At 36.7% G+C, this 27882-nt stretch overlaps 1 protein-coding gene across 2 annotated transcripts in view; it reads left to right on the top strand.

Moving 5' to 3' along the window:
• LOC117289295 (protein spire homolog 1-like) overlaps nucleotides 1–26633 on the top strand; it is a 50430-nt gene extending 23797 nt beyond the window's left edge. Inside the window, exons 4-15 of one of the 2 annotated variants that reach the window (XM_033770357.1) lie at nucleotides 6911–7036; nucleotides 8289–8366; nucleotides 9169–9342; nucleotides 12890–12976; nucleotides 14843–14954; nucleotides 15593–15780; nucleotides 16453–16591; nucleotides 17017–17183; nucleotides 18719–18853; nucleotides 19277–19344; nucleotides 21925–22065; nucleotides 23354–26633. In XM_033770357.1, coding sequence (XP_033626248.1) covers nucleotides 6911–7036; nucleotides 8289–8366; nucleotides 9169–9342; nucleotides 12890–12976; nucleotides 14843–14954; nucleotides 15593–15780; nucleotides 16453–16591; nucleotides 17017–17183; nucleotides 18719–18853; nucleotides 19277–19344; nucleotides 21925–22065; nucleotides 23354–23681 — 1743 coding nt within the window. In that variant the 3' untranslated portion in view covers nucleotides 23682–26633. The remainder of the gene's footprint in view (nucleotides 1–6910; nucleotides 7037–8288; nucleotides 8367–9168; nucleotides 9343–12889; nucleotides 12977–14842; nucleotides 14955–15592; nucleotides 15781–16452; nucleotides 16592–17016; nucleotides 17184–18718; nucleotides 18854–19276; nucleotides 19345–21924; nucleotides 22066–23353) is intronic. The other variant, XM_033770358.1, reaches the window with a different exon arrangement.
• The last annotated feature ends 1249 nt before the right edge of the window (nucleotides 26634–27882 follow it).

Here is a 27882-nt window from a genome sequence, read left to right on the forward strand (position 1 = left end):
CGCTTTACAATACAACAAATTACAAATACAACAGAAATATAAACATAAATAACAGACCTTAAATACACATACTTATACTTGACCAATCCAAGGCAACGGGTTCCTTTAAAGGGAAGGTTTTATGTTTGGTGATTACTCTAAAACCAATCGCAATACAAAATTGGGGCAGAAGCTGTCAGGAGCTTTTGATAGTATAGTACAAAGCATTTTGAGAGAGTATTTCACTTGGTTTGTGCATAGAGAGTGGTTGTGTAAAAAGAAAACAGTTTTTGCCCAAAAATTTGAATCTGAGGTCAAGCTTCTCAGATTTTGTATTCCTATTTGCTCCGTTATTGGAATTCAATATCTAAGAAACGTTTCTGTTAGTGATGCTTCTCAGGTATACATTTTGTGGGATAAATACTGAATATCTTTGTCCATAATAAAATCACATTACTTTGAAGTGAAACGATTCTCAAAATGGTTTATACTTTCGAAAACTGCTGTACCTCTAACCAATTAAGTTTGTATTGCCATCAGTTTTCAGAGGTGCTGCACAAATATCCTTTCCTTTAACCCTAACTCCTTGATAACAAATTATAATAATTAAAGAGTATTTCTATAGTGCCTTATGCCAGGCCTCAAGGCACGTACCATGATATAAAAACAACATTTTAAAAAGCAACACTATTAATATAAGTCATGTTGGCTCTTTCCCCACTCTAACAAAATCCAACACTATGGTGACTAAAAACTGTTGGACTCAATGTGGTACGCCTGACAATGCAAAAAAAAACGTTTTAGATATTTAGTCTGTGTGACGTCGTCGCTTTGACAGAATCAGACAAGACCTTCAGGTTTTGAAGGGTATGGGGTTAACGCACAAAAGTCGCATCGGACTTTCCTCCGCATCTTATGCGCAAACACTTAAATTCAATAACACCTTGCGTCTGAAGTACAGCAATTAATTAAATCCATGTATAACTGCGAGCCTAATATATGAGACATGATTGACGAGACACGAGTCTCTGTAACCAAGTAATACGTTACAAGAAATGTCACTGGCATCTTTGGGGCATGTTTAAATTTCCTTCTCTCCGCACATCGCCAGAAGACGCAGTCGTCTCTCTCTAAAGATAACAACTTTAGGTCGGCGCCCGAGCTATCAAAAGATCCGTTCGTGGATATTTTGTTTCGCGGGCGACAGGATTGTTTTCACGTCAAACGCTGTGTTTGAGAATCTTGATGGGAATTAAAATCGAAAACAAAATATTTTGCGTTTTCGTGGAACGCGTGCAACCTTCACGAGATGAACGCTGGAGAGGGATTGTCATGCTTCTGTATTGATCTGATGTCTGGTCTTGTCGGGTGCTTGTGCATTGTTCATGTTCTATACTGTCATTGACAGATAATTGGATTGCAATTAAAGGGAGTGCGTGCTCGATTGCTCTATAGTCAGAACCTGGCTCAAGAACTGAGAGTACAATATCAGAGAGCTGCTTGAGCACTTGATATTTGATCTGCTTAGCAAAACTTAACAAGATGCCAGTCAAAAGCAGTGTTCCCATTGGACTTTTTATTCTGCGGCCACGCTGCAAGTTACTGTCACTTGCTTTGGTGTAATTGTACCGTGCCTTCCCATCGGGGCCTAACTTTATAGAGCTCTTGAAGCAGAAAATATTGCTTAACACTTTTCTGCTATGCAGAAATTAGCAGGACACTAGTGACAAATTGTACATGTGACATGGTGTTCTGGCTGATAACAATATATTGGTAAGCATAATTATTTGGTGCTTAGCTACTTTTTAAGCAGCTCGATGAAATTGGTGCCCTGGACTTATATTTCACAGTGTTTTACAGTGTGGTCGCAGTAGGTTTGTACAACAGGGAGATGTGTCCATTGTACTTTTTACCGGCCCTCATAAGTTAGTTACCAAGGTTGCGCAGAAGTTTTCCGCGACCTCTTTCGACCTGTTAGTTTTAAATCACGGTCGCATAGTTAACAGGGAGGTCAGTATATCACGTGCCCCCATTGGATTCAGTTTTGTCATTCTACAGAACCATCGCGGTACTCTAACAAAACAAAATTCAATGGGAACTTGGATGTTTGGGCTGGTAACCTTAGTCTGGCGAGCGAAATACTTTTGTGTTTGTATCTAGTTTTTGTCTAATAAGCAGCTCGTAGTGCTTTCAAGAAGAGATTGGGTGTTTGGGAGTTAGCTAGTTTTTATCCTTAAGCAGCTCTTTGAAACTGTAGAGCTTCCTAAGCAGGCAATTGTGATCTAAAGAAGATTTTGAAATGCTTTGACAGTGTTTATTAAAGTGGGGACCTTGTATAAAAATGATTACATTTATATAGCGCTTTATACTAAAAATAAGTTTCTAAGCGATTCACCAACAAAAATATATAAATGATAAGTAAGCAAACGGGAAAATTAAAGCTAAAGATATCCAATAATAATACAAAAGGTACACGAAATATACAATATAACAGGCTATTTAGAAGAAACCAATCTCATTAGACTATGAGACAAAAATATTGTATGCTTCAGGTAAGCTAGTCTTTCTTGAAATAGGCTGAGAAAACGGTAGTCAGCAAGTCTGTAAATTAGCTTCTGTAGTGGCTCTTCTAAAGAAATTAGCATCTTAGACAGATAGATATTTTTTGCTTGTTTTTATTTTTTATTTTTTTTTTACCAATTTGCCTCCTATTTAATTACAATTTTTAAATTCATGTAAAATTGTTGTAGTTCAGCCTTTGTGCTGCGAGGACAGTTTTTTAATCAACCATTTTATCTATCTATCTATCTATCTATCTAAATTCCCCTTGAATGTAATTCATCATTGATTATTTTTTTTTATAACTCATTTCTCGACAAGACTTGACTTTTACTGGAGGAACAACATTTATATGTGCATATAAATCTTGTAAATAATAAGTATTCAAGATTGTTGGGAGCCATTTTCTAGAAAAATGCAAATGTTGCCAGGGGGGTCTTACGATACAAAAAATCCAAGAAATAATTTGATGAAAATATTTTCATTTTTTGAGTCACGTGGGCAATCATTTTGCGGAAGCCTTTGACAGGTTAGCTTCATTAAATATTTATTGGAACTAATAAAAAAATAATAATGAGAAAATCACAATCGCGAGCATTCCTTTCTGAACCTCTCTCAATGGGTAAATAGGTTCACTGAAAATACAGGAAGTCATGAGACCTTTGTATAATTTTATTTCATTCATTCGATCATTGATGGGGGATTCATTAAAAATATTCCATGACGGCCAAAGACTGAAATGCAGACATTTTGTATCAAGTCAAAAATGCAGACAACAAAAGTACACCAGGCTCAAAATAAAGACTAAACACTCCATAGTTCCTTTAGGCTTTTTTAGTGTACAAAAAAGTTCTGTCGTAGTGATGAAATGTGCACTTTAATTATCCTTTTTAAAGGGTAATATTTTCAGTTCTCAAGCGAATATTTATTAAGAGGGATTTGTAGTCTAACTTCCTTTAGAAGCATAAAACAAATCCCATATAAAGTGGTTGCCGGATGCAGAAATTTTTCCTATTTTTTTTTAAACTCACATAGGCCCTACATGTTTATTTGAAATCTGATGTTTGGAAAAAAAACAGTTTTTTGTTATTTTCTTTTGACTCTGATATTGATTTAGCTAAAAGTCTCACAGACTTTTCATTTAAAGTGATATGCTTGGTGACACAAAGTCCAGATACTGCATGCATTTCTAAAATCTAGGGTGTGTTTAGAAAACATTATTAGTACATCACTATTCATCAAAAAGTATACTGGAGAATTAAATGTAAACACTAATTAATTACCGTATAGTTGAATATAAATTATCATTATCACTGTCAAGCTTTCTTAAAGTGTAGAACAACTACATGTACATAGATTCATTACACCCTGGAACCTCTCGTCCGTAATGTCTTCAGATAGTGATATGTAAATATACTTATCAATGCAATGAATACTAATGAGCAGTATTTATCTTTTTAAAGGAAACAATTAAGAACACAAACAGAAGTTAAACTTGTATACACATGTTCCATCACCACAGACACATAGACAATTACCTTCAAGTGCCTGTGTCATTGCCTCCATGCTCCTAGTCATTGTTCCAACCCCTGGTCATCGATCTATGCCCCTGGTCTTTGCTTTATATGCCCCTGGTCATCACTTTATGCCCCTGGTCATTGCTTTATGCCCCTGGTCTTTGCTTTATATGCCCCTGGTCATTGCTTTATGCCCCTGGTCATTGCTTTATGCCCCTGGTCTTTGCTTTATATGCCCCTGGTCATCGCTTTATATGCCCCTGGTCATTGCTTTATGCCCCTGGTCTTTGCTTTATATGCCCCTGGTCATCGCTTTATGCCCCTGGTCATTGCTTTATGCCCCTGGTATTTGCTTTATATGCCCCTGGTCATCGCTTTATGCCCCTAGTCATCGATCCAACCCCTGGACAGCTTTTACCCCAGGGACCAGAGCTGCTTGAGCACAATATTTTGCTTAAGCAAAAACATCCTTGCTTAGTAAAATCAGATTACCGGCCAAGACTCCACTCAATTGTTATGCTAAGTAAACAACAGCTAAATACCAGTCACAAGCAATATGGCATTTATTTTTTGCCAGTAACATGTGTAAATTGGGCAAGCTATATAAGCAGACCTATGAAATTGGCCCCTGGTCATGCTCCTGGTCATTATTGTCTCCGTTCACCTCTGGCTAATGCCTCAATGCCCATGGTCAATGCCTCATTGCATTGGTGCCCCTTGAAATGATGAAGTAAGGTCTACATGTATAGCCTCTTTTGTCAAAACTTTGTTCAGAAAAAAAGTGATAAACTTACACTTTGTTTCGTGTAATTATTTAATGTATTGCATAAAGTACAAAATAATTAACAGCGTTGAGTATTTCCTAAGAGCAAACAATCTTAACACAAATTCTTAAAGTTAAAGAAGAAAGTACCACTAGATAAGTACCGGTGATAAAAAGTTGTCTTAAAAAAAAATCAAATACAACACAATTATTATTAATATGTAAAAAATATTTCATAAAAGACACAACAAAGCACACCAATTTGTTTATTATATTTATGACTCAAGTCGTACCTAATTAGCTGTGAAAACACAAATTAGTTTACTTGTGACTCTAGTGTTTCTGGAACACAACATCGTTAGCATGAAACAAATGTTAATTAGCGGTGACAAGTTGTCTCAAAAGGTAAAACAAGGGCTCTATACTTCAGATGGAAATGCTAACGAAGGGGGAGGGGGGTGGGGCTTCTGTGGTGTTTCTGTGAATAGTGAATACATTGGTTTACATAGACTGGTCCGCCACAGTGCGGCGTGCCGTCCTGATGCATTGATTTACATTGATTTCCAATGCAGATGGTCCCACCATCAGTTCTTCTTACTATGCGTATGTACCGTTGTACTGCTCGTATAGTCTCGTACTGTGACGCACACACAGCTGGATGGTTTCTTTATTATTTCTCTGTCATGGAAAAAATGTGATAAGAAGGAACAAAATTAAGAGAGAAAACGTTTAATAGCTTTTTTTTTTTTTTTTTGAGGGTCTGAAACTACATGGTTTTGGTGGATCATGTTTGCATTCAACTCTTTCGTGAGTAGACTGGTCGCTATAGTGACCGGAATAAATCCCTTCTGAAAGATGGGCTGTAAAACACAAAATAAAGATCCCAATGTTTACACAGTTTGCAGAATGGGAACGAGGAGTCTTGAAGGTTCTATTGTTGTGACCTTTTTTTGTAAAAGAAAAAATACCTCAAGACAGCCAGACTTGTCTTGTTTACTGGCCGGACACTAATAACTACTGGCCTCAGGCCTGTGGTCCAGTGTAAAACTTCAACCCTGATCATGGTGTTCTCCTTGTGAAGATTATAAGACTTGGAGATTAGAGGAATAGAAATGATGTTGCTCTCCTTGCTATATCTTAGAAATTATATTGAATCTATCTTTGCATCTCATACTAGGGCTGGAAACATTTGACGACAATGACTTTTTAACCTTGCTTGTCTCAATTATTAAATGTAATTTCAGAGCGAAATTGTTTCTGTCTGTAAGATGTGTTGCCACAAGTGATAAAAAAGAAATGAAGCCAAAATGCATTATTCTAATATACATGTGTATTCGTCGACTCAACCTTCACCTACTTCTGTTAGAGGCTCCTTGCTGATGATTGTGGCACTCCTACGCCAGCTCTTGTCCCTGGTGCCGTTTTGTCCAAAGACAAGCCGGAAACATTAGACAACAATGAGTTTTGAACCTTGCCTGTCTTGTTTATTAAATATAATTTCAAAGTAAAATTGTTCTGTCTATAAGATGTGTTGCCGTAGTGATATAAAGAAATAAAGCCCAAACATGAATTGTTTTGGAGTATTGCGAAAATAAAATGACGTTTTTTCTTCTTCCTATTTTCTCATCAAGTAGACACTGTACTCTGCTGAAACTTTCACATGTGGCTTTTATTGTATTTTACTTTTGCTTATAAATCAGCAATTTGTTGGCAGAAACTAATCTATGACCTTACTTTACTTTAAGTTTTAATTTTTTCCAAAACAAACTCACAGCTGTCGCTGTCATTTTGTGCCGAGCCCTGAGGATAAAGATTCCAGGGGCAAAATAAACGATGCAAGTTTTCTCAATAAGTCTATAACAAAATATCATAAAGAAGCTTTATTTTTAACTGCAGTTTTGCCTGAGGCAGTTGCGAATAGTTAAGTTCCTTGGGGAAATCTGAACCGTTTGCCTTTTTTAAAGGGTGTTAGGCGCTATTCTCTTTTGTTTTTACTGAGTCTACTACCGCGGAGCAGATCTTCGGGGTTCGGGAACTTCTCAGTTCTAAAAAGAAATGTCCTGATTCTCTACGTGTTTTTCATATGTTATAGGTTTGTAGCAGACATCTACAAGAGCCCTCTGATTCACCTTGCCACTACCAAGCCGTCTGTAGAGCAGTCCTCGCTGAAGTACAAGAGCTCACGTCATTCCTTCAAGTCATTGCATCTAGTAAAAAGGTGAACATCTTTATTAGATTTATCGACTGGGGTTCTTTTGAGTCTTAAAGATGCTATGTCAGGTTTTTTGGCCGATTTGACCCCAAAATTTTGATTTAAAATTCTTAAGGTATTTCGATGGGGGTCGAGAAAGTTACAAGCTTTCATTTGAGCCATTGCTCGAAAAAGTCTGCCAATTATTAGTAGTAGTGAAATTAAGTGCTCAAAATTAGTTTTTGTCGGGATCCCGACAATATATCACGTGACCAATTCTAATGTGTTTTATAAGAAACGTTTTAAATTTTTGTCATGGTTCCTGACCATTAAAAGTAAAAGTTAAAATTTTTTAAATGTATTGTTTGGGGCCAAAAATCTGACAAAGCATCTTTAATTGAATGGTCCCACTTTCGTAAGCATTCTGCTTACAGCTACGTAACGGCCGATTTTGTGCTTACTGTAGTTTCCATTTCACAGTGCTGCTATCAGTTAGCACATTGCAGCGCTGCTATCAGTTAGCACATTAAAAATCTTACTTTGAAAACAAACCCCCCAAAACAACAGCATGAAATAAACTTTCAACCTGCAAAAGTTATTAAAAAAATCGGTAAACTCAAGTTGTACGCCCTTCTATTGGCCGGGCACACATGGTACTTTTTTAGTATGAAAAGGCTGTAAGCAATAAAATACAATTAAGACTTTTTTTTTCATTCCTATGCATTAACCTTCTTTCACTTATGAATGGCAGAAACCAATCAAAGTCTCACAGTCAGTTGTCTTAAAATAAGGGAATCAATGGTTTTCAACTAGTGGTTTAAACTAGCCGAGGCCTGGTTCGTGTATCGCGTGATGTGGCACAGCTGTTCCAGCCGATTCTCTCGACCAATAGGAATGAAGAAACTGTCTTATAAGCACAGGTGCAAGCTCGCGTGTCACGCCCATCTTTCGACACTTTTTGCTGGTGTTATATCATCCGTTCAAACACCCCAAAGCCATGCCCTCTCGACCAATCAGAATGGATAAACTGTCTTAGGTATTTATGAATGCACTTTTGCACATCAATCGCTTTTGCCCTTTCTCCATAACTTTTTAAAAGTCCTTCTGGGGCACACAATAATATCATATCGTTACTTGTATTACAAACATTTAGAACACACACAGTGACATTATCATTGCACTTTAAAACAATGGGGCGTGGGGGGAAGGAAATTTCAATGAAACTCCCACCTTGTACATGTGTTTATATGCTAACAAATCAATATTTTTGTCACTGCAGAGTCTTCACAGCCTACATGTAAATGACGACCTGACAGAAGAAGATGGGCACTTAGAAGATCTTCAACCCAGGCAATGGGTATGGATCCCCCCCCCCCCTCCACCCTCCCCTTCCCTTAGATATGATGATCTCGTCATTGCTGTTTCCTAGGTTGTGTTGTAATGGCCACCTGATCCATGACTGTAACGGCAGTTATTAGGGTTGTATGCCATACTTTGGTCGATACTTATTGGACACCAAAAGTGGTTACTCCTGTTTTTGTTTTCAATTCCAATCTGCCTTTGACAATTCTGGGAAAGCTCTATATAAAAGAAAATATATAGAAAAGAAACCATTTTAGAATATTCCGGATGGCACGGGCTATGAAAACCAAGATTAAAAAAAAAACAAGTAGAAAATATTCCCTTTTGACCAAACTTTCAAAACTTGTGAGACCAGAATGGCTCATGGTCTGGGGTGAACCCGGAAGGAAGCTACTTCTAAAAGCATGCTAATTGGTAATTACTCAAAATAGTTGTTAACATAAAAACTTACTTGGTAACAAGCAATAGAGAGCTGTTGATAGTTTGAAACATTTTGAGAAACGGCCTCTGAAGTAACGTAGTTTTCAAGAAAGAAGTAATTTTCCACGAATTTGATATCGAGACCTCAGAATTAGATTTTGAGGTCCCAATATCAAGCATCCGAAAGCACACAATTTCGTGTGACAATGATGTTATGTCTTCCATTATTACCTTGCAACTTTGACGAGCAATTGAGTTCATATTTTCACAGGTTTGTTATTTTGTGCATATGTTGAGATAAACCAAGTGAGACAATTACCATTAGTGTCTAGTGACTTTAATTTATTTTTGTGATTCCTTTTTGACAATCCACACAGGCCAGGATTTGGATGCAGGTCCTGCAGCAGCTCAGGCGAGGTGTGAAACTCAAAGAAGCCGAGGCCGGTGAGACTCGCCAGCGACATCGAATCCCCATCGAGTACGAGCTTACACCTTACGAAATCCTTATGGACGATATACGACTCCGGAAATTCACGCTCAAGGAAGTCTTGGTAATTCACTTTTACATTCAGGCTGTGAACTTTGAATTCTCGAGAGGCAATCGCTATGTGGATGAATTTTATTTTGGGGAGTCAATGGTTTGAGTTTTTATGGAAATGGGTCCAGTTGGAGGGTTTATGAAAAATGGCAAATCTGGCAAATATTGGTTGGTCATGCTGAAAAGAAATTCTAAAACCATTACATGTGAGATCCTGAAAGTTGCTGAAAAAATTAAAAGCAATGAGTATGTCAGGAGTTTGTACAAAAATTTATTTACATAGTTTACATGGACGATACGCTAGCTTGTCATTTTGCTTAGTGCAGAAGGAACTTGCTAAGCAATTCTGAAGGTCAAAAGTACCATGTAATGTATATTTTATGTGAGTTGTGATAAAGAGTCCGCTCTACTTTGCCCAGCACAACAAACAACTAAAATTCTTCAAAGGAACACGTTGCTTTGGATCGGTCAAGTTGGTCTTTGAAAAGCGTTTGTAACCGTTTCTTATCAAATGCATTGGTTAGAAAGATGTTGTAAAAGTAGAATACAATGATCTACACAAATTTGCCTCGAAATTGTGTGGTTTTCATTTTACTTCGCGAACTAACACGGTCGGCCATTTATTTGACTCCCATAAATGGCCGACCGAGCTTGTCGACGAGTTAAAAGAAAAACCACGCAATTTCGAGGCATATTTGTGTGGATCGTTGTATTCTACTTTTAAAATCTCTTTCTAACCATATACATTTCATAACAGGCGGTTTCAAATGCTCTTCAAAGACCAGCTCGTCCGATCCAAGGCAACGTGCTTCTTTAATATTTGCTGAGATTTTCTGCTTTTCATGATGTTGCCTACAAGAGAATCTCCAGGTTGTATTTTGTGGGCATAGATTTCTCTCGGAAGAAACCTTTCAAGACTGAAGTTCAAAGACTGAAGTAATATAATTCTGTTTATAGATGTGCATTGATTTATTTTATTTTATTTTATTTTATAGAGTGTGCACACCAGTGGTTAGATGACAGGAAGTAGATTTTATTAAATATTTAGTGAATAAGTTTGTATATCAATCTTGGCAATCTTGGAAAGTGGAATTTGATCTTGCTTGGAAAATGAAAAAAAAAAAAAAAGGATTAAAATTGCTTATTCCAGTTCTGTCCACAGGCATATTCACCAAAGGTGTGCATCTCCTTTCTTTTTTTTATTTTACTGCTGTCAGTTTGTAATATTGCTTTGATTTAAAGGTAGTTGTCCAACGGGTATTCGTTGTGAATTATTTTCAAAGATCGTGGTGTGTCAGAAATACGTTGCATGCCTTTACAAAAATCTGTTCTCTACCAAATTGTGCACAGAACTGTATACAAAATGTACACAACTTCTCATCACACTTCACACATTATTTTATTCCCCTTTTGGCCTTCATTCAAGAAAAAAATGCTTTTATTAAAATCTTGGAGACTCCAAATCCCAGGGCTAGATAGCTCAGTTGGTACATCACTGGCACATTAATCTGGGGTTGGTGGGTCAAATCCTACTCAAGTAATTTTTTCTTTTCTTAAACCCTATCATATCTTGGCATTTCTTTGTATAATGCCAAAATATTGCAAACTTACCCTTGTGGTTTATTACTCAAGATCTGGAAATCTAATGTAAAAACGAGATGTTAGATTAATGACATCTCTATTTACTAATTGTATAATATTTGCGAAATGTTTTTCGAAAAGCAGCTTATAAAGAATAGGCTATGCAAGAGAAACATTCGTCTTCTATTTCATCTGGAGGAAATCCTCCTGAGTTCTTGTATAGATTACATCAACGTTATTTGTTAATTAACTAATAACATGTTATTCTTGACCACTGTTGATGATATGACTGTGTCAGTATGGCATTAAACTGAACATTTTGGTGGTTATTAAAACTTGATGACAGAGAGGGATGGCTTATTTAAAGACACTGGACACAACTGGTGTATCTCACCATAATGCATAAAATAACAAACCTGTGAAAATTTGAGCTTGATTGGTCGTCAAAGTTAGGAGATAATAATGAAAGAAAAAACACCCTTGTCACACCATGGTCACACGAAGTTGTTTGCTTTCAGATGCTTGATTTCGTGAGGTCTCGAAATCAAATTCGTGGAAAATTACTTCTTTCTTGAAAACTACATCACTTCAGAGGGAGCCGTTTCCTCACAATGTTTTATACCATCAACCTCTCCCCATTACTCGTCACCAAGAAAGGTTTTATGCTAATAACTATTTTGAGTAATTATCAATAGTGTCCACACCCACTGCCTTTAACACAATTAATACACTGGCATAAACTACATGGGTTAACTCATAGAGCTTTTAGGTAGACACAAACCACTGTGGGCTAAGCTGAGAGATATAGTGCTGTAGTAATCTAAATAATACATCACTCATTGAGGTGTTAGCAAGCAATGACAGTAACTAAAAACAAATAGGGTATTTTGGAGGTGGTTATGGGAGAAAGTCACCATTGTTTCAATCTCAGTTGCTTTCTTTAAGTGCTTTCTTGAGTTCAAAATTAATCTCAGCCCTGTTTTAAAAGATGTTAAATTTGCATCCGGAATAAAATATATCTTTGTACACCTTTAATATCACATTCTTCTACAGAGATGCAAAAAAACAACCTGCGTCATTTAGATTGTTGACAGTGCACTTAGCGGACCATTGAAAGCAGACTGCTTATATGCGTAGTCTCACAATGACAAATCAAATTTGTCAGTACGTCAGAAAGCGTCGGTTGTTACCTTTTACATTCTGCGCCTTTTAGTTAATGTTTCTAATGGGTTTTTAAAGACCTAGTCTGGAGAGGTAATTGAACTTGATGTATCTCTGGTGGTTTTCGTGGGGAAAGATTTGCGAAATTGGACACAGGGTGGCATTAGACTCTTCTGCACCACACTACATAAACACCATAGCAACCAATGCTGAATGCTAATTTTTTAAAAGATACTCACAAATATTTAAAGTCACTCAGCCTCTTGAAAACCAATCAAAGATATTTTCAATCGACTAAACTTTAGAATTTGGTTCAATTTTTAGCAGGTCCTACTTTTAGAATTTTTGCCAGAAGAAAAAGCGCCCCCCAAAATGTGCTTTTCCCCAAACCGACTTGCTGCCAGTTTTCATGCTACCGAATAGGGCCAACTTTAAACCTTAATTTAAAGTCTAAAAAGTTTAACCACAAAACCCCAAGGTTGAAGTAACTTGTCAGAATTTCGAAATCTATTAGTTGCATGACCACAAATAATCAGTTTCAAGCATGATTTGTTTGCCTCTTTAGTAAATATGCTGCTTATGAGCATGGAGGGTTTGCCCCAAATGTTTGGAACATCTCGGAATGTTTATCGTTTTGTTCACAGTGTCATCAACTCAGATGTTAAATAAAATAATGTCAACTGGCCGACCACACATCTTGTAGGCTAGGCCTTTTTTAAGCCTTCCATTTTTGTCCGCCATACATGTAGCTGCTCAGTAAATCTAGTTGCTTCTTTTTCTTTTTCATCACTCCTTCCCGTTTTGTTATTTTGCCGTAGGTGAATGGTGACATACCCCCTAGGGTGAAGAAGGAGGCCCATGATGTCATACTGGACTTCATCCGGTCCAGACCACCCCTCAAACCAGTAATGAATCCTTCTTACTTTGCATTACTTTTGCGTTGATCGTACTGCTGTAATAGGCCGTACCAAGTTTAGGAAAAGGGAAGTCAAATCGCACTCTGTCACCATTTTGCTTTTCTTCAGCTTCAAGAGAATTATAAAACTTTGAAAAAGTTGGTTTTTATCGTGCTTTTTGGTTTTGAAAGGAAGGGTCTTTTATAGTGCTTTTCTGGAAAACAAACATTTTAATGAAAAAAAAAAATGTAACTATTAAGTTTCTGAAACAAAATGCATTTATCTTTTTATTGTTTTTTCAATAAAGAATAAAAAATTAAAAATTGTATTTAAGTAAACAAAAAACAATTAATTTTTTACAAATCTCAATATCCAACACTTCAAAGTTAACTTTCCTAAAAAAATATTATTTTTGAACCTCTAATGTGCATAATTTTTGTATAAGCAATTATGTTTATTTCATTCAAAAGTAAACATGACTTCCACAAAACGGCACGCTATGATGTGTTTTCGTTGTGGCAGCAATTTAAGTCATAGATCGCAGTACAGAGTAACTTTAACAGACATTGCACATTCTCCAATTTGTTCCCTTCACGCTAGCTATGATTTTCTTTTGTTTGACATGCATGATGTGGTTAATTATACGGCCATAAACTAACATTACAAACGGTCGCAAACGTTGTCTTATTGTGCAGTGTTGTCTTTGATTTGCTGTGTTTTTTATTTGTGTGAAAATATGTCTTCTGTTATGTCTTTTTAAAGAATAATCTATCTGAATATTTTGTTCTTTTTTGAACAATTTCTTGAAACCCTTAGCTTTGAAGTATAGATATTGAAATTATCACATAGACGTTTGCTGCTGCTCGAAGGCAAATGGCAGCGAACTGCTAAGCTTACCACTTGGATTTGCGCTTAGCAAAGATTATTATCACCAGCCAAAATCTTATGTGATATACTCTATTTCTGATCGGTGTCCTGGGCATATTTGTTTAGCAACTGAATTTGCTTTGGAAGTCTTTTAGAAATCTGTCTGAGTCTTCTTGGAGATATAAAATAACCAGAATTGGGGGAAGATCCAAGGTAGCCCCTCGACCCCCACACCCGAAGAGGAGGGTGGGGAAGCAATGACAGAAATGCAGAAAAGGATAATGAGTAGGGTCCTATTTTATGGCGCTGCTTACCGTGAAATTCTGCGCTCTAGTGCAGAATCCTGCGGTAAACAGAGCCATGAACATTTTGCATAATTGAACTAGCTTTTGTATTTGTTCCAAGAGACAAACAGTTCACTAACATCCTAATCAAGACTAACAGTTGTTGCTACTAAAGCTAACAAGACAACTAACCAAACGCACTCGTTATCAAGAGGTTGATTTCAGACTAAAGCGTTGAGATTGATATGAAGATTTGTGTATCAATCTTAATTGCCAAACAAAATGTGATGTCACACAAATTATAACTTTGGCACATTAACTCATATGTGGAATTATTTGTAAACAACAAGTTTTAACCAATTACAACCCTCTTATATTGTCTGACCACTTAATAAAAAAACATCAGATTGAAACAATTAATCTTAATTGCTTTTATTCAAAACAATTGAATCGGTTGGTGAACTTATGGAAAAAGTTTCTGAGAGTAGGAATTTTTAAAATTAAATAAAACATTTTCCTCTGAATTGCTTGTAGTTTTTTCTCTATCAAATGCACCCCTTTTGTTTAATTTCATTGAGGGAAACAACAAATCACCTTTGATTTGTGTGTGTGTTACTTTGAGAGCTCTATAGTTGTGTGATTAACAAATTTAGCAGAATATAAACTTCCAGCGCGTTTTGGCAGTGTTTTTATTTTTATTAAAAGGGTGTATATTTCTTTGCAGGTACAAGACAAATGTCGTCTGCCGTTACGTAAGCAGAGTGCCTATGAGAGACTAATGGATGACATTAGGGCCCAGCCAGAGTTAGCCCCGGCCTCCCAGAGAGTCATACCAGGTGAGTGAAATATCCCCTCTCATAACCCACTTCATTATTGTTTGTCTAAGGGACCATCTTGTCAATAGTCAATGCTAGAAATACATTGTTTTGACTAAGCCCACCCACTCCAAGTTATGATTTTGAAATATTGAACAGCTACATAATAGTCACTGACGGATGAAGTAGTGCATCGAAGGTCTCCAAAATCTGTAGTTTTCAATTGCTTTTCCTGGCTTTAAAAACAAACGATTGTAGTTTAATCAGAAATGAAGTTGGCAAGCCTGGCCAGCTGGGTAGTTTATTATTTTGTTCTTCTTAATAATTTTCAGTTCAGTGTAAACTGACTCCTGGTCAATTAGTTTAATCCTTAAATTTGTTCTCCTTTTGTCTTTTTTGTTGTTGTTAGAGCATAAACTGTAGCCAAAGAAATAAGCATCTCTCTGCAATGGTCTAGCTTTAAAAAAAAAACTTTGAATTATTCTGTCTATTTCAACAACAAAATATTTAATGTTCATTAATGTTTTACAGTATATAACCATTGCATGCATATTTTTTTCAAATTGTGATTGTAAAACCCCTAAAAAACCTGAAATTACCAACCTATGGACTTAGAAAGAAAATCTTACATTACATATTTAATGAACTTTTTTGTGTAGAGCGTAAACAGAAGCCCAAGAAGAAAAAAGCAAAGCCAAAGATCCGAACTCGACTCCGACACCAGAGTACCAGTGAAGGCAGCTGTGCCTCTAGTGTGGATTCCGAAGATCTTGACTTCTTTGAAGCTTCCCCTGAGCTTCCCAGGAAAGTTCTACGAGCAGAGATCACGCTGGATTGGTCGGATGAGGTGGGTGTTGGCGTTAACATAATGTGATACGATTAAGCGAAATGAGTCAGTTCTCGACCAAGGTCATATTTTTAGTTTACATTTGAAAAGAGCATCTATGCTTTGTTTTAGTACTGTTAAAATCCTATGTTTATACTACCTTTGGTACAAAAGTTGTAAAAATAGTAAAAACCACATATAATACAACTTGAGGTTTAGTGTTGGTCCCCAGGCTGCAGTGCACCGTTTGCCTCTTCTTGTCACCTTCTCAAACCTCAACCTCTTTGGATGTACAAGCCCGTAGTAGTGGCAAAAATATGCTGTTCACAATGTTTCATTCAGTCACTGTATTCATCTCTTTTGGGAGACCTGTTGACTCTGAAAATAACCGGTGTGGTCTCATCATTTTAAAAAGTATAGACGATATGACCTCTGACGTCACACGAAAACCATAACATGGTTCGTGCGCATACCGCCGGGCAAACCCTTTGTGTTTTGGCAGCCAGCTAGAAAGTGTATGCAATCTTACCATGACTACATGTACATGTCTTTTTGCCCGGCGAAACATGACGTATACATGTACAGTGTTTTTTCAACAGAGGGCGGTTTGCAGGTTTACAACTCTAGTTATTGTTGTGATCCACACCATGCAAAACTTCAAATATCACTTAAGTATCTTTCATTTTGAAACAGGATGATGCTACTGCATCGGAGACTAGTCAACTAACCCTAACACCGCAGACCGATACTGAACTACTAACACCACAAGCAAGAAGGAGTCAACTTCAGCCTTTACGGAGACTAGCAACCATCAACGCTCCAAGCTTTGACAGTAAGATTTCCGTATTGTCGCGTACAAAATATTATTCGAGTCCAAATTTTTTCGACTTGGCTGTGCGTCATACTCCTGAAGCATTATGCCATACAACCAAGCATGGCTTATTTTGCTGATTTTTAATTATGTAAAACGTATTTCAACATGTTTTATAGAATTGTTGCTTATAAATTATTGCTTTAAAGAAAGTTACGGGATCATCTGTGTAATGGCAGCCAAGTGCCACAAAGCTTTTACCAATTTTCCAAGCACATATTTCTTGATTAAGATTAAAATAACTGGCCCCGTGAGAAGCAATTGATTGAGCCTACAGTCCTTAATCCTCTGCAACTTCACTAAAGAGGATTTGGAAGGATAAATGAATGTGTATAATAAAAATGATTTCTTCTTCCTAAATCATCCTCTCCGTCCTCTTCTTACAGCGATGCTGTCTCCAGAGTCCTCAGTAACTCCTACCAATGAGGATGTTGCCAGACAGAGCGATGTGGAAGATGAGATTAAAGAGGAGGAGGCGTTACCGAGGGGAGAGAGTCCACGACGTCACAGTATAGCAATCTGTCAAACATCGGACCTCTATTCCGGCCAACCGGTAAGAAGTAGGCCTTTGTGTCAGGTATTTTTAATGCTCGATAAACAAACTTGAAATTAATGGCACTACTAACTATGGTTAGAAGCCTACAGGAGCCTGCGATAGAAAAAAAGCATTTTGACAAAACATTTAACATCGAAGTATGCAGGTGGTTATGTAAAAAGATATAACAGCGCCTTCAGAACAAAGCTGCTCATCATGTGTTTGCCTGTGGCAGAGAACAAAATTCCTGACCTGCTGAGATCTCTTCACTGGCTGCCAGTACGAGAAAGAATCAAATACAAAATCCTTCTGTATGTTCACAAATGTCTTTATGGTCAAGCACCAAAATACCTTAAAAAAAACATCATCTGCCATTCTGAAGACCACAGAAGGCTCCGCTCTGCTTCTGACGTCACATGCTTGGTTGTTCCTCACTCCTATTCAATGCAGCTTTGGAACCAACTGCCATGTGACGTCGGAGAAGCAGAGTCTACCTCGATCTTCAAGCGGTCTCTCAAAACGTTTTTGTTTCCCCACTGAGAGACTCTAGTATTTTTCTTTTGTTTGGTTTTCTACTTATGTTATTTTTTTTTTCTTGTGAGGCGCTGTGTTAATTGTAGAGCACCATAGAAATGTTTATTATTACTACTATTATTAAGTTTTTATGTCCCAAAATGTCTAAACTTGAATCATTTCTGCCAACAGTGCACTTCTCCGATTCAAATTTACTGCAGTACTTCTCAAATTGTCTAATCCTGTCAGGGAAATTACTCTTCCGGAATGGAAATATTCGCTCAAGGTTGTCACCGGTATAATATCAAAAACGTGACCACTTTTTGTAATGAAATTTCGGGAATACTCTTCCTGAATGGACATAATTATTACATCTGGATTTTTGGCAATATCTCAAAATCGCAAACCATTTATTCCATTACTTATTTGTTTATACCATTATTTATTTTTGAAATAACATTTTCACAGGTTAGTTTGATTGTATTCAGGTTAGTTTTATTATCTACATCTCCATTTATATAGGATTAAAACAATTGAACGGTTCCAAAGGGGATCTTTGCATTTGAAAGCCATCGGACACTTTTGGTAAATAGTATTGTCCAAGTGCCACACTTCGTGTACCACGACTTATATATAAAATAACAAACCTGTGAAAATTTAGGCTCAATCGGTCATCGGAGTTGGGAGATTAAACTTGAAAACCCACCCTTGTTTCCCCACATATCGCCGTGTCATGACATGGGTTTAAAAAAAATCCGTAATTCTCGATATTGAGAATTGATATTGATTGAATGTTTTCTCAAAAAGTAAAGCATTTCGTGGAATAATAATATTTCAATAGAAGTCTTTCACCATTACCTTCTGTAAACCCTGTAAGTTATTTGTAAATCTGTGAACTTTTATTTTTTTTTTCTGTTCCGAAAGTGTCCAATGGCTTTAAGACAGTGGGTTTTAAAGACACAGTTAGACAGTGTTTTTTTTCTCAAGGGACAGTGTTTTCATTACAACCTTGCTTGACATTTGCTTTATTTGACCCCCAGGAGCGGTACATCCCACCAGAGTGTTTAGCGCTGACAGTGGATGAGGTTATTCACATTAGGAGTGTACTAGTCAAGGCAGAGATAGAGAATCTAAGAGTCACGCCCAAAATATACCATGGGGTCCTCAAAGAAAAGGTAATTGCATACTTGTTTTGTGGGTTCATTTGAGCTATTTTAAGTGAGATACTCTCTAATTTATGTAAAAGAGTGAAAAACACCACTCTTTACATTTCGAGCTGTCCTCCATACAGCTCTTCAAAAAGAGTGGTGGTTATTTCACTCTTTTAGAGGGGTTTCACTCCAGGACAGAGTGACAAATCACTCAAAAAGATGCAAACTTCAATCTAAAAGAGTGGAAGACCACTCGAAAAAGAGTTGTCCTTCTTGGCTCTTCAAAGAGTGCCTTTTCACTCTTTTACATTACGTTTTGACAATTTCAATTTCACGCGTAATGTAGTCGGTATTGCTATGTTAATAAATCAGTTCTGAAAGAAGATACTGCAAGTTATCGCTATGCTACCAAAAATCTAACCAGTCATTTATTTCATCTGATTACAGATATGCTTCTCCTGCAAGAAGAAGTTTCCACTCTTCAAACGCAAGAGTAGATGTAAATTATGCAAACGGTAATTACAATTTTAATAATGCAAATTACACTTCTGCGGGTGAGTTGTTACATTATCTTGAAGTTATTTTCGTTATTGAGTATCTGCCAATATCTGTCTTTAAAATGAAAATGGCAAACAATTTTTTTTGGGGGGAAAACAGTTTACTCCTTTGGATTGAGGCTAGCTGTTTTTTTTGCTGTATATTATCTGACCCAAGGGCTTTCATACAAAAATATTTGGGTGAAGTTTTTACAAAGCTGAACAGGCTGAATGAAGTTGATCAGAAAACTGAAATTGTTCCAGTTTGTTTGCATTGAAATGACTATGCTCAGGGATGAGATTTTTCAGACTTTTGTCTGAATTCAGACTTTTATGTCAGCCTGGTGAATAAAAAAAGGTTGTTATTTTTTCCACATAAAAGAAAGGCTGTCGGTTGATCTACTTCACTTATGACCCTGTTTCTAATTCCAAACCCTCCCTAGGGATACAAATAGGCCATTCGTCCTAAAATTTGGATCCAACATGAAGTTTCAGACTCATTGCCTGCAATGACTCTCATCCCTGCATGTTCTTCCCGGAGATCTTACACTTGGTTCCAAGTCTTTGATCGGGGCTTTTTAGTTGTCCTGATAGCCGCTACAAACAGCGCCCTCTTGTGATCAACCTTTTTCATTTAGCCTATGATGAGTTAGGGCGCGTGATAGCTAATAATGTGGGGGCGCGTTTTCGTGGCTGATGCAGAAGAATAATTGCGATCTAAGACTTGAATCAAGTCTACTGAGATCTTCATTCCTTCATTTTGATCTCATGTCTACCTCTGGCTCTTTTCCCTGGGTTGCCATCCTATGGTTCTTATTATCCATATAGAGTGTCTGTCGTCCTTGCTAATTGACTACCAGAGCCCATTTTCATTTCATTTTGTTGACCAAGTTTATGATATCTGTCACCTTTTTGTTTGGTCTCTGACTGTTTGTTGATGTATCTTGTCTTTCAATCCCAAGCGTTGTTCTTCCCATTGCCCTCCGAGAGTGGTATTCAATTTATTATGTATGTAATAAAGAGTTATTAATTTTGTGTTTTACCCGTAAACAGATTTGTGTTAGCACTGTATTGCTTGTTATTCTGTTGTGGTACCTTTTTTTGTGTAAGAACGCTTTATAAATGCTTAGAGTATTATTATTATTTTACTCAGTACTTTCTTGAGTCCTAGAAACAAAATATCACTGGCATATTACTCGGGTTGGATTCAAACCCACGACTCTTGCAATTCTAGAGCAGTGTCATACCAACTAGACTACCGAGATTGCCCGGTAGCTAGAGGTATTTCGAATCCTATGTTTTGGCAGCGGTTACTGCAACGATATAATAAATGTTAAATTTGCACCGGGGATAAAGAATATATTTTTGTTTACTTTACTCATACACCAATGTGTGTTAGCAATGTATCCTCGGTACTTTCCTGGGCCATCTAGGTACATTGTGTGCACTAAGTTTGCTTATTATGCTTGTCAGTGTGTTTTCTGCTTAACAGCTTTTTAAGAAATTTGATTCTTGGACAAATTTTCCCAGTGACATTCAGATGTTTTGTTTAATGACAATGACCTTTACTTCTAAAAAAAAAACTAAAAGAGAAAAAAATCCTCTTGAAATGTTTAGGTAGGCCTAATTATCAGACCTGAAATTCTAGGCTGTTTCTGTGATTTATTTTGTTCGCTTGCTGATTTTGTAATTTAAAAAAAAAATAATATTCATTGTGAGTGAAAAATGAAAAGTTGATTGGAGCAGGATTTGAACCTGCGACCTTCATGCCAGTGGTCTCTCTTTAAAATAAAAAGAATGTCAAATCTCTTTTAGAAAAGTTGATGATGTTTGTTTGGGTTACTCTTATCCAACATTTTTTTTACTTATATAATATGTTATTTAATTCTAGTCAGGTTAATTAATTGCTTTAATCTATACAAGGTTCAGGCTTGTACAAATATTATCTGATAGCTTGCAACAAGTAGGCCTATACGCAATGATCTGCTTCTCTAATTGTTACTCGGGGTTTTTATTGGCCTTTCATTACTTTGTCTTGATTGTAACATAGTTGTGTTATTCTTCCCCTATTTGGTGTCAATTCATTGTGTTTTTTTATATGTAAAATTGTTGTAATTTAGCCTGTTTTAATCCATTTTATCTATCTTTATATCTAACTATCTTGTTATAATAATAATATTAATATCAAAGACAATTATTATTTAAGTACTTAAGGTGTTTAGTATATATTTTTTTTCTTCATACAGATGTAAGGTTATATAGACGTAAATTTCATCAGGGATAAAGAGTATTTATAATATATGTTATTTAATTCTAGTCAGGTTAATTAATTGCTTAATTAATGATTAACTAATTAATACATTTTTTCCAGAAAGATATGTTATAGATGTCAAATTTTCATCAGGGATAAAGGATAGTAATTCTGGTTTTAACCCGTGTAAGAGTAAAATCACAACTAATGTCTTGATATAATTTCACTAATATCAGGATGATTTTTCTGATGAGATTGTAATGATCAGATACTGATTCATTTGATTTCTTTGATTTCTGTGATTTCAGACTAATCTGTATGATCTGTTGCAAGAAGATGTTTCTCCCTCAAGGTCACTTTCTTCAGATCCCCATCGAGGCACTGAGTCCCACCAGCCCAAGGAAGAGTAGCCCAACCTATGGAGGGCGCTTTGCACATGCCTTCAAAAGGTAGGCTAAGGCCGTGTCCGAAACGGCGACTTCGGCTACAGCTACGGCTAGATCGCGCGCGTCTGCCTATTCTTCAACACTGGTAGACGCGCTGATCTAGACGTAGCTGTAGCCGAAGTCGTCGTTTCGGACACGGCCTTAAGCTGTCAGACAGACTCTATGTGCCCAATTTTAGTAGCTCATTCTTCTCTTTTCATCCTTCTCTGATTTGTCTAGTTATGATTCACTTTCTTGTTCCGTCCTAGCTTGTTAAAGGCACTGGATATCTTTGATAATTGTCAAAGACCACTTTTTTTCACTTGGTGTATCCCAACATATGCATAAAATATCAAACCTGTGAAAATTTGACTCAATTGGTCATCGGAGTTGCAAGAGATTATTGAAAGAATAATTAATACCCTTATCGCACAAATTTATTTGCTTTAAGATGCCTAAAAAAGGCTTCAGGCCTCAAGTATGTTAGTATTTATGTGAGAACCTAGTTCTCAAAACTACGTTACTTCTGATCGGGAGCTGCTTCTCACAATATTTTATACTATTATTAACAGCTCTCTATTGCTTGTTACTGAAGTAATTTTTTTTGCTAACTAATTACCAATAGTGTCCAGTGACTTTAGGAAGCATTTGCTTTGTTTCTTTGTGCTGTTTCATCCCTGACGATCTGTAACTTAAAGTATGTTCAGAAATCCACTATGTTGTATAAGGCATTTCTATACAAGTTTTTTTATTGTGTAAATACCTCCATATATTTGCTTCTATATTTCATTGTGTCTCATAAAACTATTGTTTTATAAAAGTTTTATAAAAAAAAATTCAATCAACTTTCTTTGTAATTACTTGTAAACATGTAAATTTTGCAACAAGGAAATAAATGTTGCATTGGATTGAATTGAATTGATTGATGACTGTGTCACTACTTTTTCCCTGCAGAGGACTTAGGAGAGCATTGTGCTATGAGTGTATGGGTATAAGAACATTATGCCCTTAGATGGATGCAAATCATATTAAATAAGTTTTTAGTATTGTAAATCATCACTTACTTATTTATGGAAAATATTATGGTTTTTGTTTATTAGGCCTACCATCTGCTTTTAGCCTTACATTTGCCCAATTCACGTAAATGTTTATATTGTGGTTTAACTTATTGTTTTACTGTAAAGTGCTTTGAGGTTTGCATAGGGTGCTCTATAAATCCATAGTTAATATTATTATTGATGTTAATATTATTATTAATATTTTTATTGTTTGATCCTTTAATGAAGCTTTCTGATATTTGCATTCCTTTCAGCCATTCTGAGCCTCCGACCCCATCGGTCAGTCCCAACGGCTCTCCCCGCCTCTGGCGACGAGAAAGACAAACCAACCGGCCCAAGGAAGAGCTGGACAACGTCTGCTGTGAGTGCAAAGACTTCCTGCGAGAAGCCGTCAGGTCGAGCCATCAGGCCAGCAGGGTCAACGGCCTGGGTCATCAGGGGTCAGAGTTCACGTTAGACTCACCGCCGAGGCTACGCAAGCAGAGTAGTCTCGACAGCCAAAAGAGCGGGCACAGTAACCGGAGCGAGCGCAGCTCGCAAAGTCGAGGTAGTGCAGGAAGCCATCACAGTGACGACACATAAAACTGAGTCCATGTGTGTATTATAATAATATATCTATATATTTTTTAAGGTACCATGCAGCATTTGTAATATTAGTCAAATTTGGTAAAGCTGTTAAGCAGCAAGCACTGGTCAGCTTTATGAAGTATAGACTCTGATTCTTAGAAAATTTCCCCCCTTTCAATGCAAACTTGCGCTTCGCTACCGTTCTCATACATCTCAATGCATTTAGGTTATACATTTTTAAATTGTTGTTTGCCAAAACAGAGACAAAAGTACTTAATTCTAGTTAGTTTATTGATATTGCTTGGAGGCTCGTTTCGCATTTTGTTCACATTTTAGCAGACACTTGTTTGGGAAGTGCCAGTTTGGGGGTTTGAGTTAATGAATAGCACCAAATCTTCAAAAACGCTTTCAAAGAGTTTGTCTGATTTTGGTTGTCCATGTTCACTGCACAGCCACACCAGCTTATATTAGAGCATGTCAAACAATCATGAACATCATTTTAGGAGTACGTGTCAGTCTCTTCCTTCCAGGGGTTAGTGATGTGTGCAAGTTTGGACCCAATGGGGTACAAGGTTAGCTGTGGGATTCTGATGAACACACACCTGCCCCTTTTTGAGTTTCAATGCAGAGTTACATTTCGCAACCATCCGGTATTTTTAAATCGTTGTTTTCCAAAATAGAAAAAGAGTACTTAATTCTAGTTAGTTTATTGATATTGCTTGAAGGGTCGCTCTGCGTTTTGTTCACACTTAGCAGACACTCATTTGGGAAGTGCCAGTTTGGGGGTTGTAAGTTAATGACTAGCACCGATCCTTCTAAAATGCTTTCCCGGAATTTGTCTGATTTTGGTTCGGACAATCCTGAACATCATTTCTGGAGCTACCATGGGCAGCGCGCTGTTACAGCACCTCTAGTCATATCCAGGTTGGGAAGTGCTGAAAAACAATGCTGATTGGCTTAACCAAAATGGACTGCTCTGCGTGCACGCTTGTTGAAAACTTTCACACGATTGTAGGGCTCTTACCGTTCGTGTGTCAAAATGCAAGACTAAGGAATAGAAGGGACTAGGTTAACTCTATGCCTTGATGCCTCTCTTTTGAGGCTGCCCATCCATCTTGCTATACTTTCAATGTCAACCCCGACCAAAATCGCTGCTGACACCAAGGCCCAATTTATTATTTTTTTTTTTTAAATAGACCTAGCACAAAATGTTTACCTGAATGTGGTTACCAGCTTAAATACAATGTCAGATGTGTAATTTGTCACTGGTATCCTACCTGTTTTTGCTTAGCGAAAAATGTTTAAGCAAGATTGCTCTATTAAATTGAGCTCTGGTTGTGAAGATATGCCAGAAGTGGAGCCAAATCAGCATCGTATGTCAGTGTCTCCATTCCAGGGGTAAGTTTCGAGTGCAAGTTGGGATCCAATTGGGAAAGAGGTTAGTTGTGGGATTCTGATGAAAAGGCACCCACCAAAATGTCAAGAGAGTTAGATACATAGAAGAGAATTTTGTTTAATGCCAATGCTATACTTAAAACTCAGTGTCAGCTACTTATTTTCCATATAGTCCATAATTATTGGATTTGTAAACATTAACTTTGTACTATCTAACTGTATATTAAAATGTGAATTATCCTGGTGAACATATTCTTTTAACATTCAGGAATGAAATGTGAATGTTTTGTTTTCCTGGTTCATCGTTCTGTCTTCCTCTTCAGTATAAATACAACTGTTGTGTTTTCAAAATATCCAATGTGCAGTACTTTTCCGTTGATCCATTAAAAAAAAACTTGCTGTATTTTTTCTCCCCCCCCCCCTACAGAAATGTCTTGCTTAGTTGGATTTGGGACATTCCAAAAAATGTCCAGGACCCAATTTCATAGAGCTGCCGTAGCAGAAAATATTGCTTAAAAAAATACCTGCTAAGCAGAAAGGAGCAGGATACCAGCCACAATTTGTATATGTTATATCGTACTTTTTGGCTGGTAACCTTACTCTGGTACGCATACTTTTGTCATGCTTGTACTTTTTGTGCTCAAGCAGCTCTGAGGTTCGATTTCACAGAACTTTCCAAAGCATAAACATACCTAAGCTAAATAAAGTGCTTACCTAAATAAGGTTACCAACTGATCTACCGTGTCACATGTAGTGGTATCTTACTTATCCTGCTTATTTTTTGCTTTAGCAGAAAATTTTTAAGCTATATTTTCAGCTTAAGTAGCTCCATGATAATGGTGTCACTGTTTAAACTTTGCATAAATAACTTTGGCTCAGTGCTTTAAAGTCATTCATTGCAATTCCATACTTGTTCTGACCAAAAGGTAATTAAAATTAAAACATTACAAATTTTGAAACAATAATTCAAAATCAACAAATACATGTTTTACTAAGAAAATTAGTGTTTCTTTTCGCCAATAAAACACACTGACGACCACTCTAGATCAATAAACCCCATTAACCAAAAGCTCAAAAATATGTAATAACAGTTTTTTTGAAATCCATACAAATTGCACTAATGACCTTATAGTTCTGCGCAGACGACAACATGGTCAGTAAGTGATCTGTATTTGTAAAATAATGTTAATAGGTATGTACCATAGTTGTAGAGAGTATGTATGTATAATTGCAATAACAGATGTACCATATGGTGTGATTAAAGTATACATTTCTCAAATGGCCAACTTTCACATGGCTGATTTGTAACTCTCAAATAAATGTTTAGCACAGATTATTTTGGCTAAGCAGAATCAAAGTACTAGCTAAAAATTGTAAACAGGAAGGTATTACTTTGGTTATTACTCGAAATTTACTTTGGTAATTACTCTTGACCATTGAAATCTTACATGGTAATAAGCACCGGAGAGCTGTTAGAAAACCTTGTTAGAAACAACATTCTTTGAAGTAATGTAGTTTTAGAGAAACAATTTGAATATGAGAAAGGCTTCTTAATAATAATAATGAACCATTTTTGTAGAGCGCATATCACAATCACAGAGAAGTCTCTAGGCGCTTAAAAAAGCATCTGAAAGGACACAGTTGTTCTGTCTTTCACTATTTTCTTGCAACTTTGATGACCAATTCAGCCCAAATATTTACAGGTTTGTAATTTTATACTCTGTTGGGATAAACCAATTGAGGATAGTGGTCTTTGACAATTACGAAAAGGTAGAAGGTTCAAATCCCTCTCTAGTCAGTTTTGTTTGTTCAACCAATATTAAAGTTAAGCTTTAAGAATCCAATTACCCAAATATTGCAGATTGTTTCAAAAGACACAGTTCCGTGTTTCCCTATTTTGTTTATTTTAAATATAAATGCTTATTTCTCTTGCCTTTCTTTGCAACAGTAAATAAGATTGCATAATTCGATCATCAGTATTTTTTAGGGATGGATTTCATTTTACTGGGTTTAGTTATTTGGACTTTCGGATGAGGGCGGAGTAAAAATAGAGCTTTCATGTTCAACTTGGTAAACTTAATGTAAGGCAGTCGGAGGTATACACAAGAGTCTTTTTATCGAACCAAGGCTTTAGGCTAAGGCTCCAGCTGTCGATTTCACAAAACTCTTCCTAATTTAAGACTAATCTTAGGACTTAGGACGAGTCCCAGCCCTGCACTGTAGCATGCAGACCTTAAGAGTTACTCGTCCTAACTGGAGATAAGACGAGTCCTAACTCTTTGTGAAATCGACGGCAGGCTATGTTTGATGTTGGACACACCGTACCAAATGAATATACTCCAAAATTGTTCCAACATGATAACAAGATTGTGGTATTATTTCGGTTTGTTGGGTAATTTATAAATTTCACTCCTTCGTAACTCTTTTCTTTCCTTTTTCCAAGTTTTCAGATTGCACACACTTTAATCCCATTCACTAATTTCCTAAACTGCTCTTTTTTTTCCAATGAGTTGGCTCAACGATGATATCGCATCATCATTATCTTTAAGTAACAATTTCGGTCTTTAAATTTCACCTGTTTACTCTCAAAATAATATGACATTGGTTCCAATCTATATCTGCAAGTTCAAGTCATACTACTCTAAGCCCAATCAAAGTTTATTTTCACCGATTTAAAAAAGGAATAATAATATAAGTGGGTAGAAGATTAAAACTTAATGCTTGTAATTCAAACAGGGCCCAGGTTCATAGAGCTGCTTCAGCACAAAAAGTAGCTACTAGCACAACAAAAATATGCTTACCAGAATAAGGTTACCAGCCA

Source organism: Asterias rubens, chromosome 4 (genome assembly GCF_902459465.1).
Source record: "Asterias rubens chromosome 4, eAstRub1.3, whole genome shotgun sequence".
Classification (NCBI taxonomy): domain Eukaryota; kingdom Metazoa; phylum Echinodermata; class Asteroidea; order Forcipulatida; family Asteriidae; genus Asterias; species Asterias rubens.